The sequence below is a fragment of the Varanus komodoensis genome, unplaced genomic scaffold (genome assembly GCF_004798865.1).
Source record: "Varanus komodoensis strain SLA01 unplaced genomic scaffold, ASM479886v1 scaffold4, whole genome shotgun sequence".
Classification (NCBI taxonomy): domain Eukaryota; kingdom Metazoa; phylum Chordata; class Lepidosauria; order Squamata; family Varanidae; genus Varanus; species Varanus komodoensis.
Window position 1 is genome coordinate 35,717,113 of NW_025335941.1, and position 24,724 is coordinate 35,741,836.

General features: G+C 39.6%; 1 protein-coding gene across 7 annotated transcripts in view; it reads left to right on the forward strand.

Annotated features, from left to right (window-relative positions):
- Nucleotides 1-23,663, forward strand: part of SENP7 (SUMO specific peptidase 7) — a 44,353-nt gene extending 20,690 nt beyond the window's left edge. For 6 of the 7 annotated variants that reach the window (XM_044441591.1, XM_044441595.1, XM_044441597.1 and 3 more), the window contains 17 exons: nt 951-1,129; nt 3,222-3,555; nt 3,681-3,853; nt 5,171-5,308; nt 6,000-6,033; nt 7,054-7,233; nt 8,896-9,149; nt 14,078-14,214; nt 15,094-15,210; nt 15,781-15,900; nt 16,652-16,744; nt 17,204-17,421; nt 18,452-18,504; nt 19,719-19,759; nt 19,984-20,052; nt 21,502-21,652; nt 22,325-23,663. In XM_044441591.1, the coding sequence (XP_044297526.1) occupies nt 951-1,129; nt 3,222-3,555; nt 3,681-3,853; nt 5,171-5,308; nt 6,000-6,033; nt 7,054-7,233; nt 8,896-9,149; nt 14,078-14,214; nt 15,094-15,210; nt 15,781-15,900; nt 16,652-16,744; nt 17,204-17,421; nt 18,452-18,504; nt 19,719-19,759; nt 19,984-20,052; nt 21,502-21,652; nt 22,325-22,462 (2,429 nt within the window). In that variant the 3' untranslated portion in view covers nt 22,463-23,663. Of the gene's footprint in view, nt 1-950; nt 1,130-3,221; nt 3,556-3,680; nt 3,854-5,170; nt 5,309-5,999; nt 6,034-7,053; nt 7,234-8,895; nt 9,150-14,077; nt 14,215-15,093; nt 15,211-15,780; nt 15,901-16,651; nt 16,745-17,203; nt 17,422-18,451; nt 19,691-19,718; nt 19,760-19,983; nt 20,053-21,501; nt 21,653-22,324 lie in introns of those variants that run through there. The other variant, XM_044441596.1, reaches the window with a different exon arrangement.
- The last annotated feature ends 1,061 nt before the right edge of the window (nt 23,664-24,724 follow it).

Sequence of the window (24,724 nt, forward strand, 5' to 3'; positions counted from 1 at the left end):
AACAAAGCTCATTACTCTTGCCAACAAAAAAGTAAAAGAGAACAATAAAAGAGGAACAACAAGATACTTCTTCCAGGATTCAAACCTAGATTAGAGATGCTAAAAGGAAAAAAGGGGGACAGCTGAACAAGGCTGTTGTGGATAGGGCATTTGGAGGTCGTTCATTCATAGGGTCACAATAAGCTGGAGAGGACTTGACAACAGCAGCAGCCACAATAACAGCAACATGCCATATTCAGGAAGAAGCTGGAAAGTATAGATGAAAAGAGCGAAGGAAGAATGATAATTGTCCAAATGAGATTTCATTAGAACTAATGCAAAAGAACTAGCATTGCAGTCCTATGTCTGCTTACCTGGAAATTAGCATTTCCAGTAGGTAAGCTACCGGAATTTCTCTCTGAGTAATGCCCCTTTAGGGATGCAGGTGACTCAGTGGTTTAAACTGCTGTGCTGCTGGGATGGTTGATCGAAAGGTAGCCGATTCAAATCTGCACAACGGAGTGAGCTTTCGTGGCTCCGTCCCATCTCCTGCCAACCTTGCAGTTTGAAAACATAAATGCAAGTAGATAAAAAGGTACCACTTTGGTGGGAAGGTGTTTCGTGCACTTTGGTGTTTAGTCATGCCGGCCACATGACCACGGAAACTGTCTGCAGACAAACGCTGGCTCCCTCAGCTAGGAAACGGAGATGAGCACTGCCCTCTAGAGTCAGGCATGACTGAACTTTAATGTCAAGGGGAAACCTTTACCCTTTTATTTTTTTTAACCTTTAATGCCCCTTTAATATCTAACAACAACAACTTATTTATTTATTAATAATGAATGATTATTAATGTCCCTTTCTAATGCAGATCGGCCCAAGGTACTGGATCTAAAGCAGTAAAAAAAGTGTGTTTGAAGTATGCCTATATTTCAACTATTACATTTTTCATTTCTTTCTTTTAAATACAGACTGCAGCATAAAGAACAAAGAAGGAAATCGGCCAGAGAAAGAAAGAAAAGGCTCCAAGAATCTCTCTCCTGGTTTGAGAGAAGCAAGCTTTCAAAATAGTGAGAGCAGAAAAAGAAGGGGTGATGTTTTTTCAAATCAGTGGAATCCATATTCTCCACAGAAATCACCACTGGCGAATGTAAGTCAGTTTTGCACATTTTTTGCACACAAAGCAAAGCAGAGGGTAAGTGGCTGTTCCAGAGAGTTTCACTGGCCACACTTTCACTGTGGCAAGGCTCTCCAGAGCACTGCTGACATTCCCTGTGGGACAGTGTCTGGCTCTCTAGAACACCCTTGGAAGTGGGGGAGATGGGTGCAGTTTACATTCTGCCACTGGAGCAGGCCTATACCCCAAATTAAGGCCTGGGTCTTTGACTTCTAAAAAAACAGGGCTTGCTTGGTCTGGATGAGCTCTAGTTCCCTTTTCTGTTTTAATTAAAACATAGCACCTTAGTTATCTTTTCCTGGCTCCACCAAAATAGGGAGAAACCTTCTTGGTTTGATAGATGGACAGAGGATGAACACACCTTATTGGCCCTGCTGATAAGTAGGCAGCAGTTGATGAGCTTATGCATTGTTGACTAACCAGCTCAGGCTATGCTCTACTGTCTTGGCATCCTCAGGGGAAATGAAACCCCAAGACTAGGGGCCTTGAAAGGCCAGACTGGAACCCTTATCATTTATTGTGTCTTTCTGACTCCCTGCACCTAGGCATGTATTGGCCCCGGTGTACTCAGTGTCTGTGCTTTCCTCTCTGTCAGTGATTTGTTGCTCCCCAACATAGTGCGCTGTATAATTGCTGTAAACATGTGATCCGTATAAGCTAGCCATTCCCCCTGTGCTTTTGTTCACACTGTTTCAAGAAGGCTCTGCTGACCCCATCCTTTCCAGCTGATGAGAGCCTACTTTGCAGCGGTTGCTGTATAAATGACTTATTGCTGGATACTTTTGGAACCTAGCTAGTGTCTTGTTAGTTGGAACAATAAAGTGTTTCCTTGTAAGTAAACCTAGAAGCTGGCATATTTACTTCCTTAGGATCCCCAAAACCTCTTGCCCCCCTGCCAGGGCAAAACAGACACATATATCAGGGGATTCACCCTGCTTTTTTGGAAGGTCAGGCTGGTTGTTGCATATGCCCTTCTTTGCCTCTCAGTTAGTATTTCTTTCCTAAGAAAGTAAAAAACATTCACCAGGAAAGAGGCAAGCATGGTCAGAATCTGTGCTACTGAGATCTCCCTAGGTCAGGGGTCAGAAGAAGGTATATATATCCAGCTTGTTTAGGGCTTCAGTCCAGCATTCTTGACCATTGCCCATGATGATAGGAGCTTATGAGAGTTAAAGTCAAACATCTGGAGATCTACCTTTTCTACACCCCTGCCCTAGGCCCTCCCTCAGGCCAACTGCACCCCACCTGGTGATGTTCCAGTTGCCATATATCATGGCTAGATTTCTGGGCTCCCATTTTTGATGGATAGCTTGCTTGCCTCCACTCTTTCTCCTATTTGCCTCTGTGTATGTGGGACTAGAAAAGCCTTTGGTCTGATCCAGCATGGCTCTTGTGTTATGTTTTCAGGATGGTAAGCCTGTCAAACCTGGTATAGAGTCCCACTGATTGTTCTACCAGATCCTTAACTCCACAGGAATGGCAAGAGTGGAGGCACGGATTTACATTGGAAGGGACAGAACATTCTTGTAGGCCTCTAGGCTCTGATGTACCTTGATTTCTCATCTGGAGGTATACTGAGACTCAGGGACCTCCATCTATCTTGCTGCCCTCCAAGCTCTGACTGGAGCCTTTGTCTTGTCACTTCTAGTTCATGCATCTTCCTGGAGGAATGGTTGTCCCAGAAAATGTATTAGTACTTCTCAGGACAGTATTCAAAATTCTGCTAGTGCAAATGAAGTTGTGCTAGTACAAACTGAGTTCTAAACTATTTATTACTTTATACATTTATTATATTTACGATCCATCCAATAACTGTGCACAAGGGGAAAAGCAAACTAAGTTTTGTGCCATCACTTGCAGAACTTTCAGGAAATTGGAGCCAGGAGCTCCACTGGAACAAATCATATAACACAGTGTGCAAACACTTGCACAGTGGAAAAATCTGGTGGGGTTCTTTTAGTGCTATCGGATTACAGATAGTGCCCATGGTGTATGAAAAGACTAATTGTTGTCAACAAGGTCAGTATGATTCTTAGAAACAAGGTTTCGTTGTATGCTTTTGTAGAAAGAACAGAAGACAGAACCTGTTCAGTCACCTGGCTGCATAGGCTCAAACAGGATTCAGCAGAGTGATTTGCACAACCCTCAGCAGGAGAATATTCCCCAGACTTTAAAATCAGATTGCAGTGGAACATTTATCAGTATTAATCAAGACACTGGTGAAAACGATGCAAACTCTACTCCCAAGAGAAAGCAGCATTCTATCACCAATAAGGCTGAGCAGATTTCACAACTTGTGAGCTCTGCTAGGAAGCAGAAAGTGCATATAATTCTCCGCCTGAAAGAGCCGTTGAATAGATCTAAAAGGAACAAGGAGACAGCTGATTCAACTGAGCCAAGTATGTAATTTTAATGTCCTTGTTTATAAGATACTTATGTAAAGTTTTAATCAGTTATATTCACCAGATAGTTTATAGAGCTCAAACTTTACATCACTTTTAACTTTATTTTTACCTTGCTTCAGTTGTCCTTTCTAGTGATGATGAAGAAGGAGGAGGTTCTGAATCAAAAGATGCTCATAGCTATTTCCAGACTGAGAAAGACCAAAAACCAAAGGAGGAAGAAAGAGAACAGGAATCTGTACTCTCTTTATCAGAAGAGCTATTGCTGGACAAAACCGAAAGCAGAGCACAGCAAGTAATACATCTTTGCTCTGTATATTATCTCTAAGCAGGTCTTCTAAGATGTCAAGAAGTTCTTGGTCCAGTTCCATTTTTAGGCCCTCCCAGTATAATAAATAATGAAGAAATGCCAGAAGAAGCTTGCAAAAATAATTATTTTAAATGTTACATTTAACAAATTAATGCTCTTAACGCAGAAAGATACCATGCAATAATTCATAATAACTGTTCTTTTTTCATTTAAATGCTTTTCTCTGATGTACAAATTCACAAATTACTGTGAAAATATAGTTTTCTAGCAGCATGACAGTTTATATGAGGGAAGTGCAAGGCCTTTGCCATGTTCTATGCCCATAGCTGAATGGTTGTCATTCTTGACCTGCTTCACCACATTGAAACTTGACACCCACTATGTCTGTGAGGCTTGAGCCCCCATGAGAGGCCCTGGGTATAAGAGCTTATCTCTCTGTATAATATAAGAGTAGTGACGCAGTACATGTATTGCTAGAAGTCGTACATCACTATAATGTACAGTGATCAGCCTCATATATATCAGTAGGATGGATGTACAAGTTCTCATTGCATTGTTCAGTGGAACTTTCAGAAGTCCTGCATAGAAAGAAATGTGATTTATTGGATTTTTATCCCACCCCCATAACCATAAGGCTCTCTGAGTGGGTTGCAAAGTTCAGAAATACTCAATAAAAATACAACTAAAAATAAATAATAATAATTATTAACAATATTTGCACCCCGTCCTTTTTGAGACATCCCAGGACAGCTTACAACAATAAATAAATCACAACAAGTACAATGCTAAGACCCAATTAAAACAGTGTGCAAATAAAAACATTTTTGCCTGGTTCCGAAAATAATATAAAGTTTTATTATATAAATAATAAAATCTAACAACCCACAAGCAAAAGCACACCAGTGTAAAAACTCCACAGAGCCATAGATAATATAAAGCCAACATGAAAGGCACAACAACAGATAACAACCAGATATAAATTATTAAAGCCATTAAAATCATTTTAACAAATATTGGGAAAATAAAATATAGTTAGAATGGTTTTTAAAAATTCATACAAATTCACAGCACTTAAAAATATGCAATATTTCTTTGGTTAGTGACTATATAAATGGCCCCATCATATATTCAGTGCCTGACTCCTTTGCAGATCATAGTAAAACCTGATTATCACAGTGCATATTAACTTAGTATATAGAAAGCCTCATTTTAGAACTATAAACTATTATCACTTCTGTTTTAATTTGATACAGTGATCATTTTATTTGAACAAACCTAACTCTTGTATCTTTTTCCCGATAGGTTTCACCTGAATCTCTTACACTTCACTCCTCTACAGACTGCAGCACATTCAGTAAACAAAAAGAACTTGCCTTAGAAATAAAATCTGAAAAGGTTTATATTGGGAAATATAAAGGAACAGCAACAGGTTGCATTAAAGTAAGTTTACTGTTACTGATTGAGGCAAGATTCAGAGAGTTCTTAAAATGCATTCCCAAAGAAGGTAATCATTCTATCTGAGGAACTGTCTTTTAAAATGTGTGTGCAGGGAGTGGGTTAAAAGAAGCCTGTGAAGAGGACATTCTGGGTCATCTGTCCAATCAAGAAAATGTGAAGGTTGCACTGGATTAGTAACAGAAGACCCTTCTGAGAGCCTAACCCTCTTTCAAACCTGGTCTTTGATTCTAGTGGTAGGCTCTTGTCCACTATTGCTGGTACATGTTTCCTGCTAAAATTTCTGAGATGTAGGCAGACTTAACAGGTACAAGATGGTTGCTAAGGTTATATAAAAACTTGCTTCATTGTATGTTATACAGAATCATTTTGAAGTTTCCTCAGTTTCAAAAGTGGTTGTGCCATAAGCGGTGAGATCTGCTTCTGTTAGATTCTGGACATTTAGTTGAAGTTAAGTTTATTGGATATTCATAGTTTGAGCTGAACATATTTTGAAGCAAACATCTATAAGATTGCTAAGCAAATAGGAATTTTATGTTTTAAACTTGAATATCAAGCTTGAAATGTTTTGTCAAAATACCGTCCTTTATTTTTTGGCAGTTCAGTTTCTAATATGCTTATATGTTTAAACAGTTCTATTATAAAGATTAATTTTCTGTTTCTTCTTCCATTTAAGTTTACAACCAGGTACATTAAGATCCCATTTGAAGGTAAGATATTGTGCTGCCTCATTATATAAGTTCCAAAGAAATTTAATGTTTAAGTAAAACATTTACATCCCTAAATGTTAAAGAGGTTTTGCAATGTTAAATTTATCCTTACTATAACCTCCTCCCAAAGGGGCTTGCTATTAGGCATTGCCAGGACATATAGGTGAAGGAGCATTTACTGTATCGCATCTGCTACATTTAGCCATTATTGAATTAATGCTATAGTATCTAATATACATGGCACAGAAATTTTTACTGAATAGAATGCATCATAAAATCCATTGACATTTCTTAAAGGGATGCTGGTACAGCATTCCATTGATTAAGCAGTACATGACAATCTAGGTTACTATCCCATTCTTCTCAAGATTCTGTGTATCCTGTTTATTCACGAGTAATAAGTCTTTCTATAACTATATTGGTATGTCTGATCTGCCTTAACGAGTACTTCGAAAACAGAGGAGACTCTGAAGCAACAAAGGCTACAGGGCCAAGCTTCTATTCTAACAAATGTTTCAGTTGAACATATTGCTGTTCAGCGAGTCTTTCTTTTCAGGACAGGAAGTGGTACAAATGGTTTCATTCCAGGGGCTCTTTTCAATTCCCCATTCATTATTTTAGTGATGGGAGAAAAGCCAACTTCAAGCCGATGTAAGTAGCAGGCTCAGCCCTCAGGTATCTCAGTGGAATGGAGGGACTTTGTTGGCAAATGTAAGACTGCTGCAACCTGCCTGTGGAGCATCTTCTTTCAGGGGCTTTGCCAACAGTAGATCTACAGTCATAGTCCTTTACGCAGTCATGCCAAAAGTCGATGGGGTGGACATTAGCCCACATTGAGAGAATTTTCTCTATCAGCGAAGTGACTCTTCTGTCTCATCCTAATCCCTTCCAGCCAGCAGATCTGGAAGTTAGGATTGCAACTGTAGTGATTATATCATTGAAAATTATGATTCTGAAGTCATTGCAGGATCAATCAATTCTTGCATGTCATCTGCATATTTACAATTTTGTTCCCGGCAGTTACTGCAGATAAGAAAATTGAACTATCAGTGGATTCCATGCACTTACAAAGGTATGGACTGTGGACAAATAATGATTCTACAACTTCAGGGAGTAATGTTACCATTTTTCTGTGGCTGTCATCAGATTATGCAGAACAAATTGAAAATCAAATGGAAACGTCTGTATTAAACAGTCAAGGTACGTGTCTTTTGTAATTATTTGGAACTGACGTAGGTATACTAAGAAATGCATAATTACACTAAATAGCTGTGTTATGCTTTATTACCTGCTTCATGTATAACCAATTTTAGATTTTAATTTGAGAGCATTAAAATACAGTGATATTATAGTGATGTTTTATATTGTTTTAATGATTAATGTTTTTATAGTAGTTTTATATTTATTGTATTTTTATGTAGTTTGTAAGCCATCCTGAGCGCTTGAAGCAATAGGACGGGGTATAAATGCATGTAATAAATAATATATAAAATATAAACTAAATAAATATCTAGATATTTAGGATGGTTCTAAATAAGGCATTTATTGTTCAGTTGTCCTGCCTTATTCACAGAATTTTCTAGTGTCTTTGCAAGTCATCTTTCATTTATATTCTTCTCATGTTTTACCATCATTGCATCCATCTCTTTCTTTTCCTTTAAAAAACAAAGAGGAAAGGACAGAATTGGTGCATCTTTTGACTAATGGTATTAAGGGCTGTCTCTCTAAAAGTATGCAGTCTTTACATTTTTATTATGAATAATACATTACATTTTTACTCTCCCTTTCTTTCTGTTGCAAGGAACCCAAGGTGGTTCTCACAGCAACCCTGTGAGGTAAGATAGGCTGAGATTCTGTGACTGTGTCTCAGTTAGCATCATGACTCAGTGAGGACTACTAACCAGACCTATCTAGCCCAGCACTAGGACAACTGGCTGGTGCACACTTTGCACTTTCCCCCTAGACTCTAGGTGCTTAGGAAAGTGTGAAAAATATGCTCTCCCTTTTCTTGGGAAAAGGCATTTTGACAGCAGCGGGGTGGAACTAGGACATATACAGCCATATGGGCTTGGGCACTTGTAGGGCAACTGACACTGATAGATGCTTAGACAAGGTTGACAGGAGTGGCAGGTTGCTAGCTTATTCCCTAGCAATGAGTCAGTTGTCCATGTTTGGACAACAGAACAACCCTTTGCGGGTACCACAATCTCTCAAACGGATGATGGGTTGTTCAAGTAGCTTCTAGCCCTCAAACTTAATTGAGTCCTACCCTGCATGACTCAGTCTGGGTTTGCACAGTACAACAAATGGTCATAGACAACAACCCATATTAAACACAGTCATGGTGCTTATTGTTATACATCATTTTGTAGGCTTTTTAGCCGATAAGGTTGTTTGTGACTGTTAATACATGAAAAAACAATAGTGCCCATTAGTGCAACACACTAATTAGGGAGAATCTGGTAGTGCTCAATTTTAGATCCTTGTTTCTTGAGCATGTTTCTCAAAGCAAAACAAAGTATGTGGTAGCTTTGTGGATGGTTACACCACCTGGCATGGTCTGCTAGGCTTTCTATCACACACTGTATTCTTCATCGTTCTGGGTGACAGCCTCACACTGGCTATTGCTTGTCTCAGAAAGGTTACAAGCCACTTACACACTTTTCTATTGCTGTCATTTATTTTCCCAGTCTATGGCTGCTCTGGTGTTCAGTGAATTCTGTAGTTCCTTGAGCCTAAAAGGAATGAGTGAATAGATAGTGTAATTGCAGTTCAGTGACACTTCCTGAAAATCTCTGCTCACACACTGGGGTTTTTATTTCTTAACATTGTTTTCCCACCCACTACCTTTTTTTTTTACAGCCAGGAGTAAGACATTCATTTTTGTTAAGCTGTCTCAGCCACTCACAGAAGAAGAGCAGAACCTGCTGAACAAAATAATGGTGGAAGTGAGCAAGAAGAATACCTCTCCCAACCTCACTGACTCCTTACCTTGGGATCAAGCTGTTAAAGACATTTCGTATGAAGACAGCGCCTTCATGGATGATTGTTATGAGTCATTTCAGCAGCAGTTGCAGAAAGACAGTGCATCGGTTCTGACTGACCCAGTGGCTCAGGTAAATTATTCAAAGTAAGATGACTTACCTGCATGTGGAAGGATAATGGCCGTTTCCCATATGGAACAGTATCTGCATTTGTATCTCAGCTTTTAACATTAGTTCTAACATTTTCCAGAGTATTAGCTTGTTGCAACAAAAACAATCTTATGATACTTTAAAGACTAGCCAGCTTATTATGATAAAATATAAGCTTGTTCCTCTGTTTAAAATCAACTAGCATGTTGCCCAGTCCTTGGGCCTGGGGAGAGAGTGCATATTCTTGTTTGCTGGACGATAGAAATCTTCCCCATCAAATATGAGTTAAACAGCCTTAGTTCAGGCCTTCTGTTTCTCAGTCAGTAGAGATCATGACCCATACCAGTAGTCCTACCTCCTCCTTACAAACCAGTTTCTGTTTCTTGACTGCAAACATAAGAGTGTTAGGAATAGCTTTATTGGATGTTATGCAGACTGATACTCAAAATCCAGATGTAACTCAATACCTTTACACAGAATGTAGTTCAATCTACATATACTCTCCAAATTCACTCAGATAATTGCCCATGTTAGAGCAATGAAGTCTGGTGGCCAGCCATCTCATATACTCAGGATCAGAAAGTGGGCTATGAAGAGCTGCTGCTTTCATGTCCTCATCTTCCCCCACAAGTTCTTTTGACTTTTGCAATATCTTAAATGTTCCTTTTTCCCCCTCACAATATGGAAAAGCTTGGCTGTTGGCCAGGTTGTGGTGGTGAGGATAAAATGGAATAGAGGAAGGTATGAATTCTGCCTTGGATTCCTTGCAAGAAGAAATGTGGGGTGTAAATACAATGTCATAACAGTTTAAACAGCTAAAACCAAACAGCAACAAAGGTTCAAAACCTCTGGGATGGGTAATACTCCTCAAGCTCCTGGTGGCCAAGTAAGTCTTTAAGACCTCAGCGAAAAGGTATAGCTTAACCTGGTGCCAACCAGATGACCAGTTCAGCACCAGCCAGGCCGCGGTGGGGAGGTTGTTCCACGGATAGGGCGCCATCACAGAGAAAGTCATTCCTGTTGTTGCTACCTTCTGTGCTTCATTTAGAGTTGGCACTTGGAGGAAGGCCCCAGAGGTTGAACATGGTATTTATATCCTTATTGATAAGGCTAGCAAGCAAAGTGCAATGGGGAAGAAAAATTGGTGCAGAAAAATGTAAACGAGCCGTCCATGGTCAAAAGTAGGCAAGGGCAACTTTTTCCCATCCAAATGTTTTGGCTTACAACTCCCATTAGCCCTTGTTGGCATAGCCAGTGGTGGAGGATGATAGGAATTGGAGTGTACAGTATCTGGACATGACGTGGACATTGTGCTTGGACAAGTCCAGGCCACCACTTGCCCACTTGATCCTTGCTTATCATGGTTTATTGGGAGATCTATGGAAGGAGTTCACACTTGGGTCCAGGAGGCTGTCAATGCCTTCTTGAGAGAGGAAGTGGTGCTAACCCTTAAAGGCAACTGTGATAACACCACTCCTAAACACCAGGCCTGGCTTTAGACCAATAGCCAATGTCACCTTCCTGGGCAAGGTGATCAAGCAGGTGGTAGGCCAGCAGCTCCAAGCTCTACTGAAGGAAGCAGATTATCTAGACCTATTTTGATCAGGTTTTTGGCATGGATTTGGGACAGAGTCTGCCTTGGTCACCCTGAACATCATTGCCTGGAGAGAGACAGGGGAGCATGACCCTGTTGATTCTCCTAGACTTTTCAGTCGCTTTTGATTCCATCAGTTGTATCCTTCTGAAATGGTTGGGAATTGGGGGCACCACTTTGCAGTGGTTCCGTTCCTGCCTGGATGACCAATTCCAGATGGTAGTGCTGAGGGACTGTTGCTCTGCAGAATGGCCTTTGCACCATGGAGTTATGCAGGGCCCTGTTTTGTCCCCCATGCTCTTTAACATTTGCATGAAACTGCTGGTGAGGTCATCCGGAGGTGTGGGCTGAAGTGTCAGCAGCACGCTAACACCCAGCTCTACCTCACCTTTTCATCTGACCCAGGTGAGGCGGTGGCTGTCCTGGACTGGTGCCTGAATAATGGGCTGGATGAGGGCCAATAAACTGAAGCCGAATCCAGATGAGACAGAGGCACCATTGGTGGGCACTCCCACACCAATTGGGAAATTTTCAACCTGGCCTGGACGGGTAAGGACCCTAAAGGAAAAGGTTCGTAGTTTAGAGGTGCTCTTGGATCCCAAGCTCTCCCTGGTCTTTCAGGTGGGCTTGGTGGCCAGGAGCACCTTTCTTCAGCTTGTGCTGATCTTTCAGCTACGTTCCTATCTGGAAGCCTTGCCACAGTGATCCATTTGCAGGTAATCTCACCTGGATTATTGTGATGTGCTCTATATGGGGCTACCTTTGAATAAGTTCTGAACATTACAACTAACACAGAACAGGATGGCATGGCTGCTTTCAAGGACCAGCCAGTGAGAAGACATTACACCGGTCCTTAGTCAGCTTCATTGCTCCCTGTTCCAGTCCAGGCCCAGTTCAAAGTGTTGTCTTTGACATATAAGACCCTATCAGCTTGAGACCAGGGTACCTGAGGGAGCACCCCTCTATATATACCTACTCACCCACTTAGATCTTCCTCTGAAGTCCTCCTCCAAGTACCCCCTAGTGAGATCAAGAGGGAAAGGGCTAAGAAGGGGGCATTTTCCATAGTGGCACCCAGACCCTGGAATTTGTTCCCCAGGGTCATATGACTGGTGTCAATATTGCTCTTGTTTAGATGCCAGGTAAAAACTTTTTGTTCCAACAAGCTTTTGGTTAATTTAAATTGTATTTTGTTATTGATTAATTATTTAATTTTGGTTGTTAATGTATGTGGTTGTATGTGTTCATGCTGTACAGTTTTATATATTTTTTATTATATGAGATGGTTTAACATTTTACTAATTATTGTTTTTATCTGTTTTATTGATTGTACTTGTTTGCTTGTTTCAGCATTTGTAAGCCTCCTAGAGAACCCTAGAGGGTCATGGAGTGGCATAGAAGTAGAAATAAATAATAAAACTGGAGAGCTAGAAGTTGCTGACCTCTGCTACGGGTCAGTGGCAGAGCTGATTTTGCCATATATATTGCAGACTAGAAGAAAAAATTAGTGAGGGACAAACAAATCTTTAAATTCCTAAAGAGCAGTTAAATATGTGAGATCTGGGATGTAGGCAGCAGGTGGCTATGCCAGGAATGCCAGGACCCCAGGGTACTGGAGAAGGATGAACGTTTTTGCAAGATACTAGAGGACCAGAAGCAGAGCAAGTCCAAACACAGGCTGAAGTTAGGTACCAGTAAAACAACACAGGGTTAGAGATCCAACAAGCCATTGCAAGTCCAAAGGCTAAGGCAGAAGTCAGCAACAAAGGATGTCAGATACTGACAAGGCATGGCAGGGTCAGTAGCAAAGTCATTGTCAGAACAAATGGTCCAGATACCGACAAGGCAGTGCAGAACCAGAGACAAAGGCAGGAAGAGGGTGAAGTCAAGAAGGACAACAAACAGGTAACTGGCAAGCAGGGTCAGGCTGAAGGCAGAGTCAAGGCACAGACAAAGGCAAAGTGAATGGAAGCAGAATCGGGAGCATTTGCACAAAGGTCCATGTCACTGTAGCCAACCTGAGCAGCACAAGAAAGCATCTTATGGAGGCTTTCAGAGCTGCCAGCTGTGGCAAATGATTGCATAGACTCCACTCCTTGCAGGCATGCTCCTGGTCCTGCAGGCATATGCAGAGTGAAACATGAGAGAGCTACGTCATAGCTTCATGTCACAACCCCTCCTCTCCTCAGGAAAGGGGTTTTAACCCCATTTGTGGCCCTGGGGGGGTCAGGGTGAGTATGGAACCTTGACAGAGACAGTTGAGCCAATCCCAGACAGGAGCTGGTGGCAGCTGCAGGAGGCATTAAAGCTTCTAGTGCAGAATTTTGCTTTAGTAGGTGTGACATCTGGCTGGAGGATTGGCTCCCAGAAAGCCCAACAAAGTACATTCAGGGTTTTGTAGTACCCCTTAGCATGGCCAGGTGGCCTGTTTCCCTGGTGCTGGGCTTTAGTAGGACAGGCAGATGCATAAAACCTCTGCTGGCCACAGTAAAGGCAAAGACCTAGGACTCATTACTGCTGCTTCTTGGTTTCCATCAAACAAGGCCAAGAAGTCATCAATCTGCATGAGTTTAGATGTAGTGCCTTGGTCCAGATCTGAGAAAGTTCTGTTTCTTGGTCAGGGTGTAAAAGTAGTCTCAACAAACTGTCAGGGTGTGGGGCATGGTGGCAGAAATCTTAGCAGAGGCAACAGGACCTAAGGTAGAGCAGGAGCTAAACACTTTCCAGAGTCTGGTAGCTGGGTGAGAGGCAGCGTCACAGTCAAGACACAGACCAAAGGCAGGAAACTGTAGTGTATATTAAAGTGAGACTAGGAAGCAGCCATGGTCAAAGTCAAGCCAAAGGTCAGAATAGGGAAGACAAAGCAGAGCAAGGAGCACAGTCACAATCAGAACAGGGTAAGGAATAGCTACCCCTAGACAGGATTAAGAAGCAGCGGAAGGTGCAGTGAAGCAAGACAAGGCAGGAATTGGGTCAAGCAAGCATCAGACAATGTGTAGAAGCTTAACCACACAACTAGCAACAAAAGCAAAACTGTTCTGACAACCATTGAAAGGAAGAGCTTGCTCTTATGTAGCTCTTCTCCCCAGTTGCCCAGCTGGAGCTCATCTGGAGGCTGTGGGCTCCAGCAGGGCCTGAGCACAATCCTGAAATTATTGTAGTGTCTGTTCTGGTCGTGGCCACCAGATGGAGCCCCAGAGCTCTCCAGATACTGACAGCTCTTATTCTTTATAGCCTACTTGTATTTTCCTTTGATACATTTAATGATGCCTGTAAGACAAAATTGAAAAAAAATATCTTATTTTCTTTCTGGCAGGAATCAAAATCAGATCTTACCCAGTTGAATTATACTTTACTGCAGAGACAAAATAGTGGTCGATACTCCTTTTCTATCTCTGCAACACAAAGGAATGAATGGAAAGAACTGAGAGAAAACAAAGGACTTATTCAGAAGTATGCTTAGTTATATATGTGATCTTATATAATTTGCTTCTAGATATTTTAAGAAGATATCTACTGGCTTATGTATATGTTGTAAATTATCAGGTTATTCACAATGAAAAATGATACATGAATGCAAAATTACTGATGAAAATACGTTGCTTCAGTGTTTAAGTGTAGCTCCAAGCGGAAAAAATATAAGCATTTTTTCATAGAAGAAATCAAAATAGGAGACAAATGTTAATTGGCTTAACTTTTGATTCACTGCTAGAAACAGTCATTTTTATGTCATTTATTCTTTTGATTATCATGTCCACATGCACAATAATGGAGGCCATGAGATATCTAACATGATAGTAGCAGAAAAAAATTAGTGCTGGCATTGTTCTACTCAATGTATTTGTTTCTTTTAATGCATCCAAAGTAACCATTTTGACCACTTCAACTTTTTGTAAGCAATCTGATTTTTACCATTTTGGTGCTGCTTGGCTCTTTTGATCAAAGCCTGCTACTGAACAAGACCCTGCCTGTGGATCTTACATTTTATATGCAGTGAATGTTGAAGAGAGGGCAGGAACATAAGAATCATTAAATTAGCAATGATAAAGGAAAGGCTTTTCTTAAAGAACAAACAATTGAACTCCTTTCCTTTTTGGTGGATTCTTAGTTATTAGTAGTAGATTATTAGTATCAGCTGCTTCAGCATCAGAGTTCTATGCCTAGAGACTGTGACACTTTCCTACAGGGTGTCATTATCTGTTCTTTTTGTGCTGGCCACCCTTTGTTCAGAGCAGGGGTGGGTTAGGGTATGTTCCTAAGTATGAAAATGCCTTAATGGAGAAATGAGAAATATAGTTCCTTAAATTCACTTTATAATATTTTGCTTTCTAGCTTGATCGTTTATCCTCCTCCACCTGCCAAGGGGGGATTAGGCGTTACAAGAGAAGATCTGGAATGTTTAGAATATGGAGAATTCCTCAATGATGTGATCATTGACTTTTACCTTAAGTAAGTGACATATATGGTAAGTTTCACAGTGGTTGATCACAGCCCATTGCCTGTAAGGAGATTAATTTGGAATACCTAAACATGTGAACACTCGTTTTTCCTTTTCTGGTAATTTTTTTGATATCAAGAAGCAAGGAGTAGAGTTTTTAAGATCACACAATGCAGGTTGATTTTATATTGGTTTTCAACTATTCAGTGTTGTAAAAGACATTAGAAATAGTCATTCTAACAAGAAAACATTGCTTCCTGGCACCTAAAAAAGGAAGTTTTATTAAAATATGCTTTTGTCTAATGGGTTTTGTGGGCTTATTTGCATGGATTGTTCACCTGTGAAACTATGAGGACAATATAGGGTATGGCTGAGTACAGTCTTAACAATGGGACTGTCTTCGTTCTTTGTAAAGAAAAACAGTCTTTAGCTCACTCCTTCCCAAAACACAATGTGGCAGTTCAGTTCAAAAAACAGAGGCTCCTTTCATCATTATTACTGGAAGAAAAGAGAATAATTAATGAATGTAAAAAATAACGTAAGAAATAAAGTATCTGCAAATCTTTTCCCTCTTTGTGAAGGTATCTGTTACTAGAAAAAGCTCCCAGAGAACTGGCTGACCGGTCACACATATTTAGCAGTTTCTTCTATAAATGTCTAACCAGGTCAGAGAAGAATTCTGAAGAAAATCCTAATCTTTCGTAAGTTGTACTTAAATATATACTAATGAAAGCACCACAAGATTATTATTCCTGATTTGATGTTCCAGACTGTGATTGAAAGGAGCAAAAGCAGTGGCACCTTTTTTCAGTAAGATTTAGGAAAGGGTCTCTGTCTGTTTCTGTGGGATTCATCTGAAGCTATGGCTTGTTTTGGGCACAGTGAGTTTGACTAAGCACATCCTTTATAGTGCAGCCTTAAGTATAGTGAGTCAGACATAAGTCATGCTGTGTTCTTTCCTAGAGAAAAGTGCAAAGGATTACAGTTCTAGTTACTTCAAACAAATTGTAAGTGTGAGCTCAATTTTAAAGTATTCCTGTGCAAAAGCCCTCACATTTATAATAAAAGCCTTACCATTGTTGCAGGTCAGTGGTTTTTCTTTGTTTCTTTGCCATATTTTTTCAGCAACTAGTTTCCCCCCAGATACTTTGGACTGCAGTATAGATCATCCTAAGCTAGAATGGCCAGTTGTCAAGGAAATTGTCAGTCAAAGACTAAGGCTGCAATCTTATGTATGTTTGGACCAAAAGAGTCCTAAAATTTCCAGTGTGCCCTGCCCAGCCTGGAGCTTCATTGGTCCCAATGGTGGATACTGCTGTCCTGACCAGTGGCCACATAGCACAGGCCACCTAATTCTTAAAGGCAGATTTGTCTGTTCCATCAATTAGGGAATGGCATGGAACAATTCAAGTTTCTGGCTAGTTTTATAATCATACTTTTTTATCTACACAGAATAGCACAAAGACGACACAGGAGAGTGAAAAGATGGACTCGACGTATAAACATTTTTAATAAAGACTATATTTTTGTGCCTGTAAATGAAGAGTAAGTTTGCTGCCTTAATTGGGACCTAATACTCTTTCTGTTCTATAATATCTGTCTCAGAAATGTTACCTTGTATTTCTTGCCTCCACATTTTGTCACCTAGAGTTTTAGTGTTTTCAAAAATTGACATGAACAGGAAAACAATTATAATAAGCTCAGGGGAATATAATTAGTGCTTGTCTTTTATAGATAACTCATAATTTAGGTATCACACTGAAGAGGCAGATGTTAACATGGAAAATGCTTCAAGATTTTCTCCTTTTCTTTGGGCTTTTTTATTGTCATACCTTAACAGAAATCACAGTTGGGAAAGGCATTCATAATCAGCTCCTATTACAATGTAACCCTAGGCATGTCTACTGAGAAGTAAGCTCTGTTGAGTTCACTGGCTTCAAGGCAAATGAATACGGAGCAACCACGGCATAGCAAGTAGTGACTTTTGCTTCCTTTCCTTGCCAGGTCACACTGGTACATTGCAGTCATCTGCTTCCCTTGGCTAGAAGAAGTTGTATATGAAGATGGTCCACAACCGTGTTCCCTGCAATCATGCTTCCAGCAGTTAACATATCAGCCCCCAAAAAATAGCAATACTTCTAGTGAAGACTCTGTGCTAGTCTTTAATGATACCTGGAGTGATAAAGAGGAGCTAGATATAAACTGCAACCTACAGTTGCAAGGTGATAATTCAAGAATATATATTGAATAGTGTGGTTTACAGAAAGTGTTTTAAAATATCCTTTGGTGCAGAAATTGTATATCTCTATTCCTATGTAAAAGACTTCCTATTATGTCATCTTAAGAAATTGTTTTCTGGAAATAGAGGCCAGGTAGTAGCCTGAAGGAATGTTGTCCATGGGGTTGTGATGGGTCAGACATGACTTCGCAACTAACATAAAGTAACAATATATGAATACCTAAAAGAGAGTATTTCATAATTTAACGTTGTTTCATTTTTCAGATGGAAAAAAAGTCTGGGGAAAAGAAACAAGTTAGTTCCAAATTTGTCCAGGTTTTCTACTGGTTGTTAACATCTCTGGCTCCACTCCCTCTCACAACTTTTCTTTCCTGTCACTGCTGCTGAACTGCTGTTCCCACTATTGCAGCATTGTGCTCCAGGTGAACAGAATTCAGTGGCAGTGCCTGCTGAAGAGAGCTGTCCGCAGCCTCTGTTGCTGGGAATGTCGGCCTTGGGCAACTTCCTGCTCAAGGGCAACCATGAAAGGAGGTGGCAGCAAGGGATCACAGCTTACTCTGCTGTCCATGTCACACCCCACTTCTCTGACCCATCTTGGCCACTTTACCAGTAGAAGCAAGAGTCATGTTGTGCTGCTGTATTAAGCAGTTCAACTGGTATAACTTCCAGTGGTGCAGCTGATACTCTGCTAGCACAGTGGAGCTTCTGTTACATCTGTAGCAGCTCAGCAGGCTTAACTCAACTATAGGGTTGCATCCTAATATTTAGTTTTAAATTGTTTTGTTGTGGCTGATTCTGTTTTTTGTTTGTTTGTCTGTTTGTTTGTATTGTTGGTTTTTGTTACTTCATTATTCTTGTAAGCTTCCTTAAACTATACAAGAAAAGTGAAGTGTGATTTTTTTAAATAAGGAAATAAATAATAGTTTTCACAAATGCCATGCATTTTTGTAATTTTCTTCACCAAAATTAGAGGTGTTTTCTTTAACCATATCCTGTTTTCTTTGTCATGTTAGATAATGTTCAGCCAGCAACTGTATCCCTGGACTTGGATTCCAAACCTTCTAAAGTAAGTGTCCTTGTCACTCAGTTTAATAAGCCAAGATATTAACTAGACTTTTGCTCATACACATACTGTATTCACCCCTCTTTCTTTGCACATGCAATCAAATCAAGATGTCTCTAATTTAATCCTAGCTTGTCCCAAAGTAGTAGTAATATTTTTCCAGTTTGGTCAAAACTGGAAAAATTACTGAGGAGAGTGAAGAGGCTCATTCATATCTCAGCTTATGAAGCAGTGATCGGGACATCTGAAACAGGCCTTTGTGTCCTAAGGTGTAACTGTAGCCTAATGGAAAAATAAAGACACTTAAAATTGAAGAAAGAAACATTAATTTCATCCTACCATCCTTGGGTAATAGGAATGCTCTTTTGTTTGATTGCATCAGTAGTCCCTTCCATGCCACAGGAGATTTAAGCATTTAAAGGGGCAGTGCTATGGGCTCCTGAACTTGGAGGCTTAAGAACATCCTATGCAGAGCAAGAAGAGCAGCACAGGTGAGGCTGCCTTGTCCCTCTGCTCTGCATTTTCATTGTGCTGGCTTTTTTGGCCCACCTTGCAAACATTTTTGGAAAGGGAATGAGGAGAGGAGGCTGGAAAGTTTGGACTCTCCAGTCTCTTGCCCTCCCCATCCACCAAAATGTCCCCTTCGTCTTTCCACCAAGGTGCCTTCTTAAGTTCAGAGAATCAGCCAGTGCTGTTCTTTCTGCACTGGGTACCGTCTGAGCTTCAACTCCCAGCTCCAAAGACTGTCTACTGCCTTGACAGTGGGAATCTGAAATCTTTGGCCCTCTGGGCACTGGCTGGGGGACATGAAAATTCTCCTAAAGTGTATAGCCTTGTACAAAGGTGATACAGCAAGTGTTTAACTAAGTTTCTGATGCTCCTCAGTACTTCTGCTCCAGCTATGATGAAATCAAATTCTATAACAACCGTCACTGTATTAACCTCAGCTATCTTTATTTCTAGTGTTGTAATAATATTTTTCTTGGATGATCACTTGATTTTAAATGTCTTATTTAGAAAACCATTTAAACTTTTAAAATCATTATATCTGATGTTATGAGATGCACTGAGTTTTGGAAAGGGAAGCTATAAATAAGTTAAAAAGACCAGGAAATGCTTTTATTTGTTTGCTAACATGTTATACAAATATTATATTGTGAGAGAATTGGCTTATCTTTCTGTTTTACTTTTTGTGATCATATGAATATGTTTTTCAGAGCTCTTCCAGCTCTTCTAAAATGAAGAAAGTTTGTAAACGGTAGGCATTTCTTTTATAATAACACTACATCATTTGATTATATTAACTTTTTTAATATTAGTGCCATATACTGTTTTTCTGCACATCATATAAACAGCTGTAAGCTTGTTTCCATAGTCACACTTAATTGCTTTATCGATTTTTACCCATGAAATGCATAAAACAAACATGGATTTTTTTAAATGGAAAATTAAAATGTTGGGGGTTTTTTTTCTCTCATATAGGCCATGTATCCTCATCTTAGATTCCCTGAAGGCAAGTTCTGTACAGAATACAGTTCAGGTCTTGAGAGAGTGAGTAACACTGGATTTAATATGAGTCTACATTTTAGAAGATTTAGGGCACAATCCTGTACAAGTTTAGATGACTCCTACCTCTAAGGAATTGTAGGTCTTTTTTCTGTCTAAAGTTATTTACTATTACATCTTTGTAGCTCAAAGGGATGCTCCATGCATCAGCAAGTGCAACTTAAAACATTCAAAACATCCTGTTGGTTGTCCTGATTTGCAAAGTAAACTTTAACATACACTGTTTTTTGTTTGGTTGTAAGCACCTGTATATTAAGGCTATGAAAAACAGAAATGGATATACAGTATATTCATCCAAGTTAAAATAAAAGTTAAATATACTGGTCATCATTCTTCCATAATCTTGACTGTTAATGAACATTTGACATACAGTTCTGTTCTGTGAGTTAGGCCAGTACCATGCTGGAAATAAGGGACTAATAGTTAACTAATTTATTTACTCTTTTATTGTTCTGTGTTATAACAAATTGTACAGTATACTGATATCCTGATAGGTTGAAGGTGAAAGTTTGTAAATGGTGATAGGGTGATGTGTGAATATCTTCGAACTGGAAAAATGCTATATTGTTAACCAAGTCTGCAAACTACTTAAAGGTGATTACTTTTTGAGTTCAGGCAGTCCCCAAGTTACAAATGTTTGAGTTACGAGCATTCCTACTTATGAACAAACTGCCATGAATCCGATTAATTAAAAAAATTGAGTTAGGCAAATGGTTTGTAGTAACAAACATGGGAACTTTTGGAGTTTTGCAGCCTACTGCAGAATATGGCCATCACCATAAAGCAAGAGGAGGCGAAAGGGGAGAGAGGGAGGGCGTCTGAGGCATGCCTTCTTGCCCCAGTTATTTGGATAGCGAGATATCTCCAGCATTCCTTAGAGCAAAGAGGAGGTGCTGGTGAGTGAAGGAGAGGCAGGGAATAAGGACAGAAGAATGTAACAAATGAAGAAGAGGAGCCCTGCTGGACTGACCAAGGTCTGGGGGAGAGAGCAGAAGAAGCAATCCAGTACAAGTGTAGTCAACAGTATTAAGAGTTTAGGTTTGGGGTGGACTAGAGATATTTGCAGTTTTTCCACTTTTGCAGGGATTCTCCACCCCTAATGCCTGCAAATGTGGAGGCCCAAGTGTATATGGAAGTGTTAAGTGTTTTATATGCATAAAAAGGCAAAATATAGATGTCTACTAAGACAAACACATGGCTTACTCTTGCTAAGTGCAACCTACATGATCCAACTTAAATACAAATTCAACTTAAAGATATTCTCAGGAACAGAACTCATTAGTTAACTGGGACTACCTGAATTCACTCTTGAGTTATTTATATATAGGTCTCATTAAATCAGTGAGAGTTAAGTAAGCCATAACTAACTAGTGACATAAGCCCTACTAACATATTCTGGATCCTCTTCAGTATCTGTCTTGGTATTCATTTCAGGTATCTAGAAGCAGAGTGGGAAGCAAAGCGCAAGACACCTCGTGAGTTCAGCAAATCAACAGTGCTCGATTTCTGTCCAAGAGTCCCCAAACAAGATAATAGTAGTGATTGTGGAGTATATTTACTACAGTATGTGGAAACTTTCTTCCAGGTGCAAAGAATTCTAATGCTTTTTGAATTTTTTTCTTAGATAAAACTGTCATATTCCTACCATAAGCAATTTGATGACAGGAAAGTCTAGATTTGATAGCTTCCCTTGATTACTGTGGGAGGGCTAGAGATTATATCCTTTATCGGCATTCCATTTTTAATTCTGGCTTTGATTTATTTTGTGTTCAGTATAGGACTTCCTTGGTGGGAGTCATTATGGTGCTTACAAGCAAATTTCAGGAGTGCTTTGATTTCTGGTCTCTGTGCAGGGAACTCAGCTAGCTTCTTTTGAATCCTGTTTCAGGCCTGCAGATCCATAATTCTTTGGAAAAGCTTGGAGCATGGAAATGCCTATAATTAATACAGGAGGTGGGTGGGTGCATGGATAGCTGTTCTACCCCATGCTCTATCACTTTAGTCACCATCTCTTGATCCAGGTGGCCAGAACAAGCACAGTTCTATCCATCACTGAGCAACTGTTCTTAGAAAAGCTCTAATTCATGCAGTTGTTCCACTCACATGTTCATGGATTTAACTCCTTTGTAGTGTATGTTTCTTTTATTTGTAGTTGGTTTAATGTTAGTAAAAGGTGAGACTTGTGTCAAGGGAAAGAAATACTTGTGTTTTATTAACATAAAGTTAACATTAAATGCCCCCTTTTTTAAATCATCAGAATCCTATTGTGAACTTTGAACTTCCAATGCACTTGGAGCGATGGTTCCCTCGCCAAGTGGTGAGAAGCAAGCGAGAAGAAATTAGGGACTTGATCTTGCAACTTCACTTGCAGCAGCAAAGTGGCAGCAAAAGCTAGCGTGACTTTTCTTCTGATCTTTCAAAAGAAGACTTGTCCAGGAGTACAAGAAATCTGATTAGCAGCGCTTGTACTTTCAGTCTTGCAAAGAAGAAATACTTGATTTTATGTTGTATTTAATTTATATTGAAAGTCTATAAATTGCAGTTTATATAATTTAAAGTAAATATTTTGATATTGTTTGATTTTATTTTAATTTGGGGACACAGAAACTTTAAAGCAGGAATATGCTGCAGAGATGGGAAATATTTTAGCCTTGAGGGGTTCATTCCCATCTTTCCAAGCATTTCTGAAACTGGGGGAGCTGAGCCTGCATGAGATGGAAACATTATTGAGTCTTCCTGGGGATGTTTTCCATGTGATGTTTTATAGCCAATCTAGATAATCTTGCAATTACTACTTCCATATTGTGAAAAAGATGTATATTTCTAGCTACTTTTGAATAAGACAAAATGCTACTGATCTGCTTTAGATTATCACCGTATTTCAGAAGATAATATCTATAAAAACATTTTATGTTACATTTTTTAAAATCAAGAACAGAATGTCAAATTGTGCTTTAAATTGAGAAATGTAAACGGGGGTGATGGTGTCAAATCTTTTTCATGTCTAACTGGACAATGTATTCCACATTCAGGTCCTTAAACACTTTCTGCTGTGCAGCACTTATTTATGGTATGAATACTATGTATTTTTCATATATATTTATATAGAGAGAGAGAGAAAGAGAGAGGAAGGTCTAAGGCCATATGGCCTTCTCTGTACTGGAATCAGCTGTAGCTTATGTCTAGCTAGGTATTATCCCATTGAGAATTGCTTTACTATTTTAATCATGGTATTTATTTTGGGGAGAGGGGAGAAATGTCATTATTAGGCACTTTGACTTCAATCGTATGCTCAAGCTGGGACTAAGCCCCATTTAAACATTGAAGTTCCATTTCAGTGACCAAATTTAATACAAGGAAAAATGAGACTCACTCACTTCTACTTTGTTCAAGACTTATCTTGTTTAGACACACTGTGTATAGCAAGCTGAATATTAGTAATTGTCCCAAGTCTTTATACTTGTGGCTAAGACATTTATGGAAGAGGTTCAACTGAAGTGAATCTGCATAGTGTGAAATATAGTTAAATGTGGATTGGTCATGTATTTAATAAGCTAGAAGCACTGACTGAATAAATACAGATATTTTTTCAGAAAGAACTGACTACATTCATTTGTGTTTCTGCTGTGATTACTATTGGAAGGAAATTTTTGAAGAAGGAATGTTCTTTTGTTTAATAACCAGTAAGCAAATCACTATTTCATTATTGTGGTCATAAAGGATATTTTTCTCTTTAAAATACCAAAACTCTTATAAAATAATACACTCAGAAATCAAAAGCAAGGTAAAATTTATTAAAACAAAGAAATCCATATCTTTTCCATTGGTTACTACAACAATTTTATTAGTTATAACTGATCAGTGCTGTTTTGTTGGTATTTGGCAGAATATTCCCTGCTTAACTTACAACTTCTATTAAGCACAAATAATTTTGAGGACTCAGTTCACAATATTTTCCTACATAAAATAATAATTATACAGTGAGTGGGGAAAACAGCTAGGTACGCTATCAGTTTTGGAAATGATAAGAGTATGCATTTTGCTCTATGTACATGCATTTGAAGTCAGTGGTGGGTTTCAAACTAAATTGAAAAATAGGCATTTGATGTTCACAAATACAGATTTTTCCTCTACATCAGGGGTCTCAAACTCGCGGGCCAATTGCTGGGATGGGTGGGGCATGCGGGGGGGGCCCCTGTGGCCTTCAAAGCGCCGGTGGCGCCCGGGCCGGCCGCGGGATGAGCGGCCCACCACCACCGCAGTGGTGGAATACTTGATACGGCCCAGCCTCACCCAGACTCTACTTCCAGCGGCCCCCAGGTAAGTTGAGTTTGAGACCCCTGCTCTACATGTTATCTCTGCATAGGAAAAATGGCCTGTCTAATGGAACAGTAATCCAGAACTGAAAGCCTGCAAGTGACACAGAAAGATAATAAATTGTTTAAAAATTAAATTGTTAAATATGGCATACATTTCTTGACTTGCAGCTATTTTCCTTAGATTTCCTATTCACATTTCTGTCTAAAATACTCCATCCGCTTTGCTATTCCTGTGTGAATTAAGGGTTTCAGGCTAGCCTTTATGGGGTTCATGCCTTATGTCCCTTAAACTATGTTTGCTTGGTATTTTCTGAGATGCACGCTTTTAAGAGCTTCAT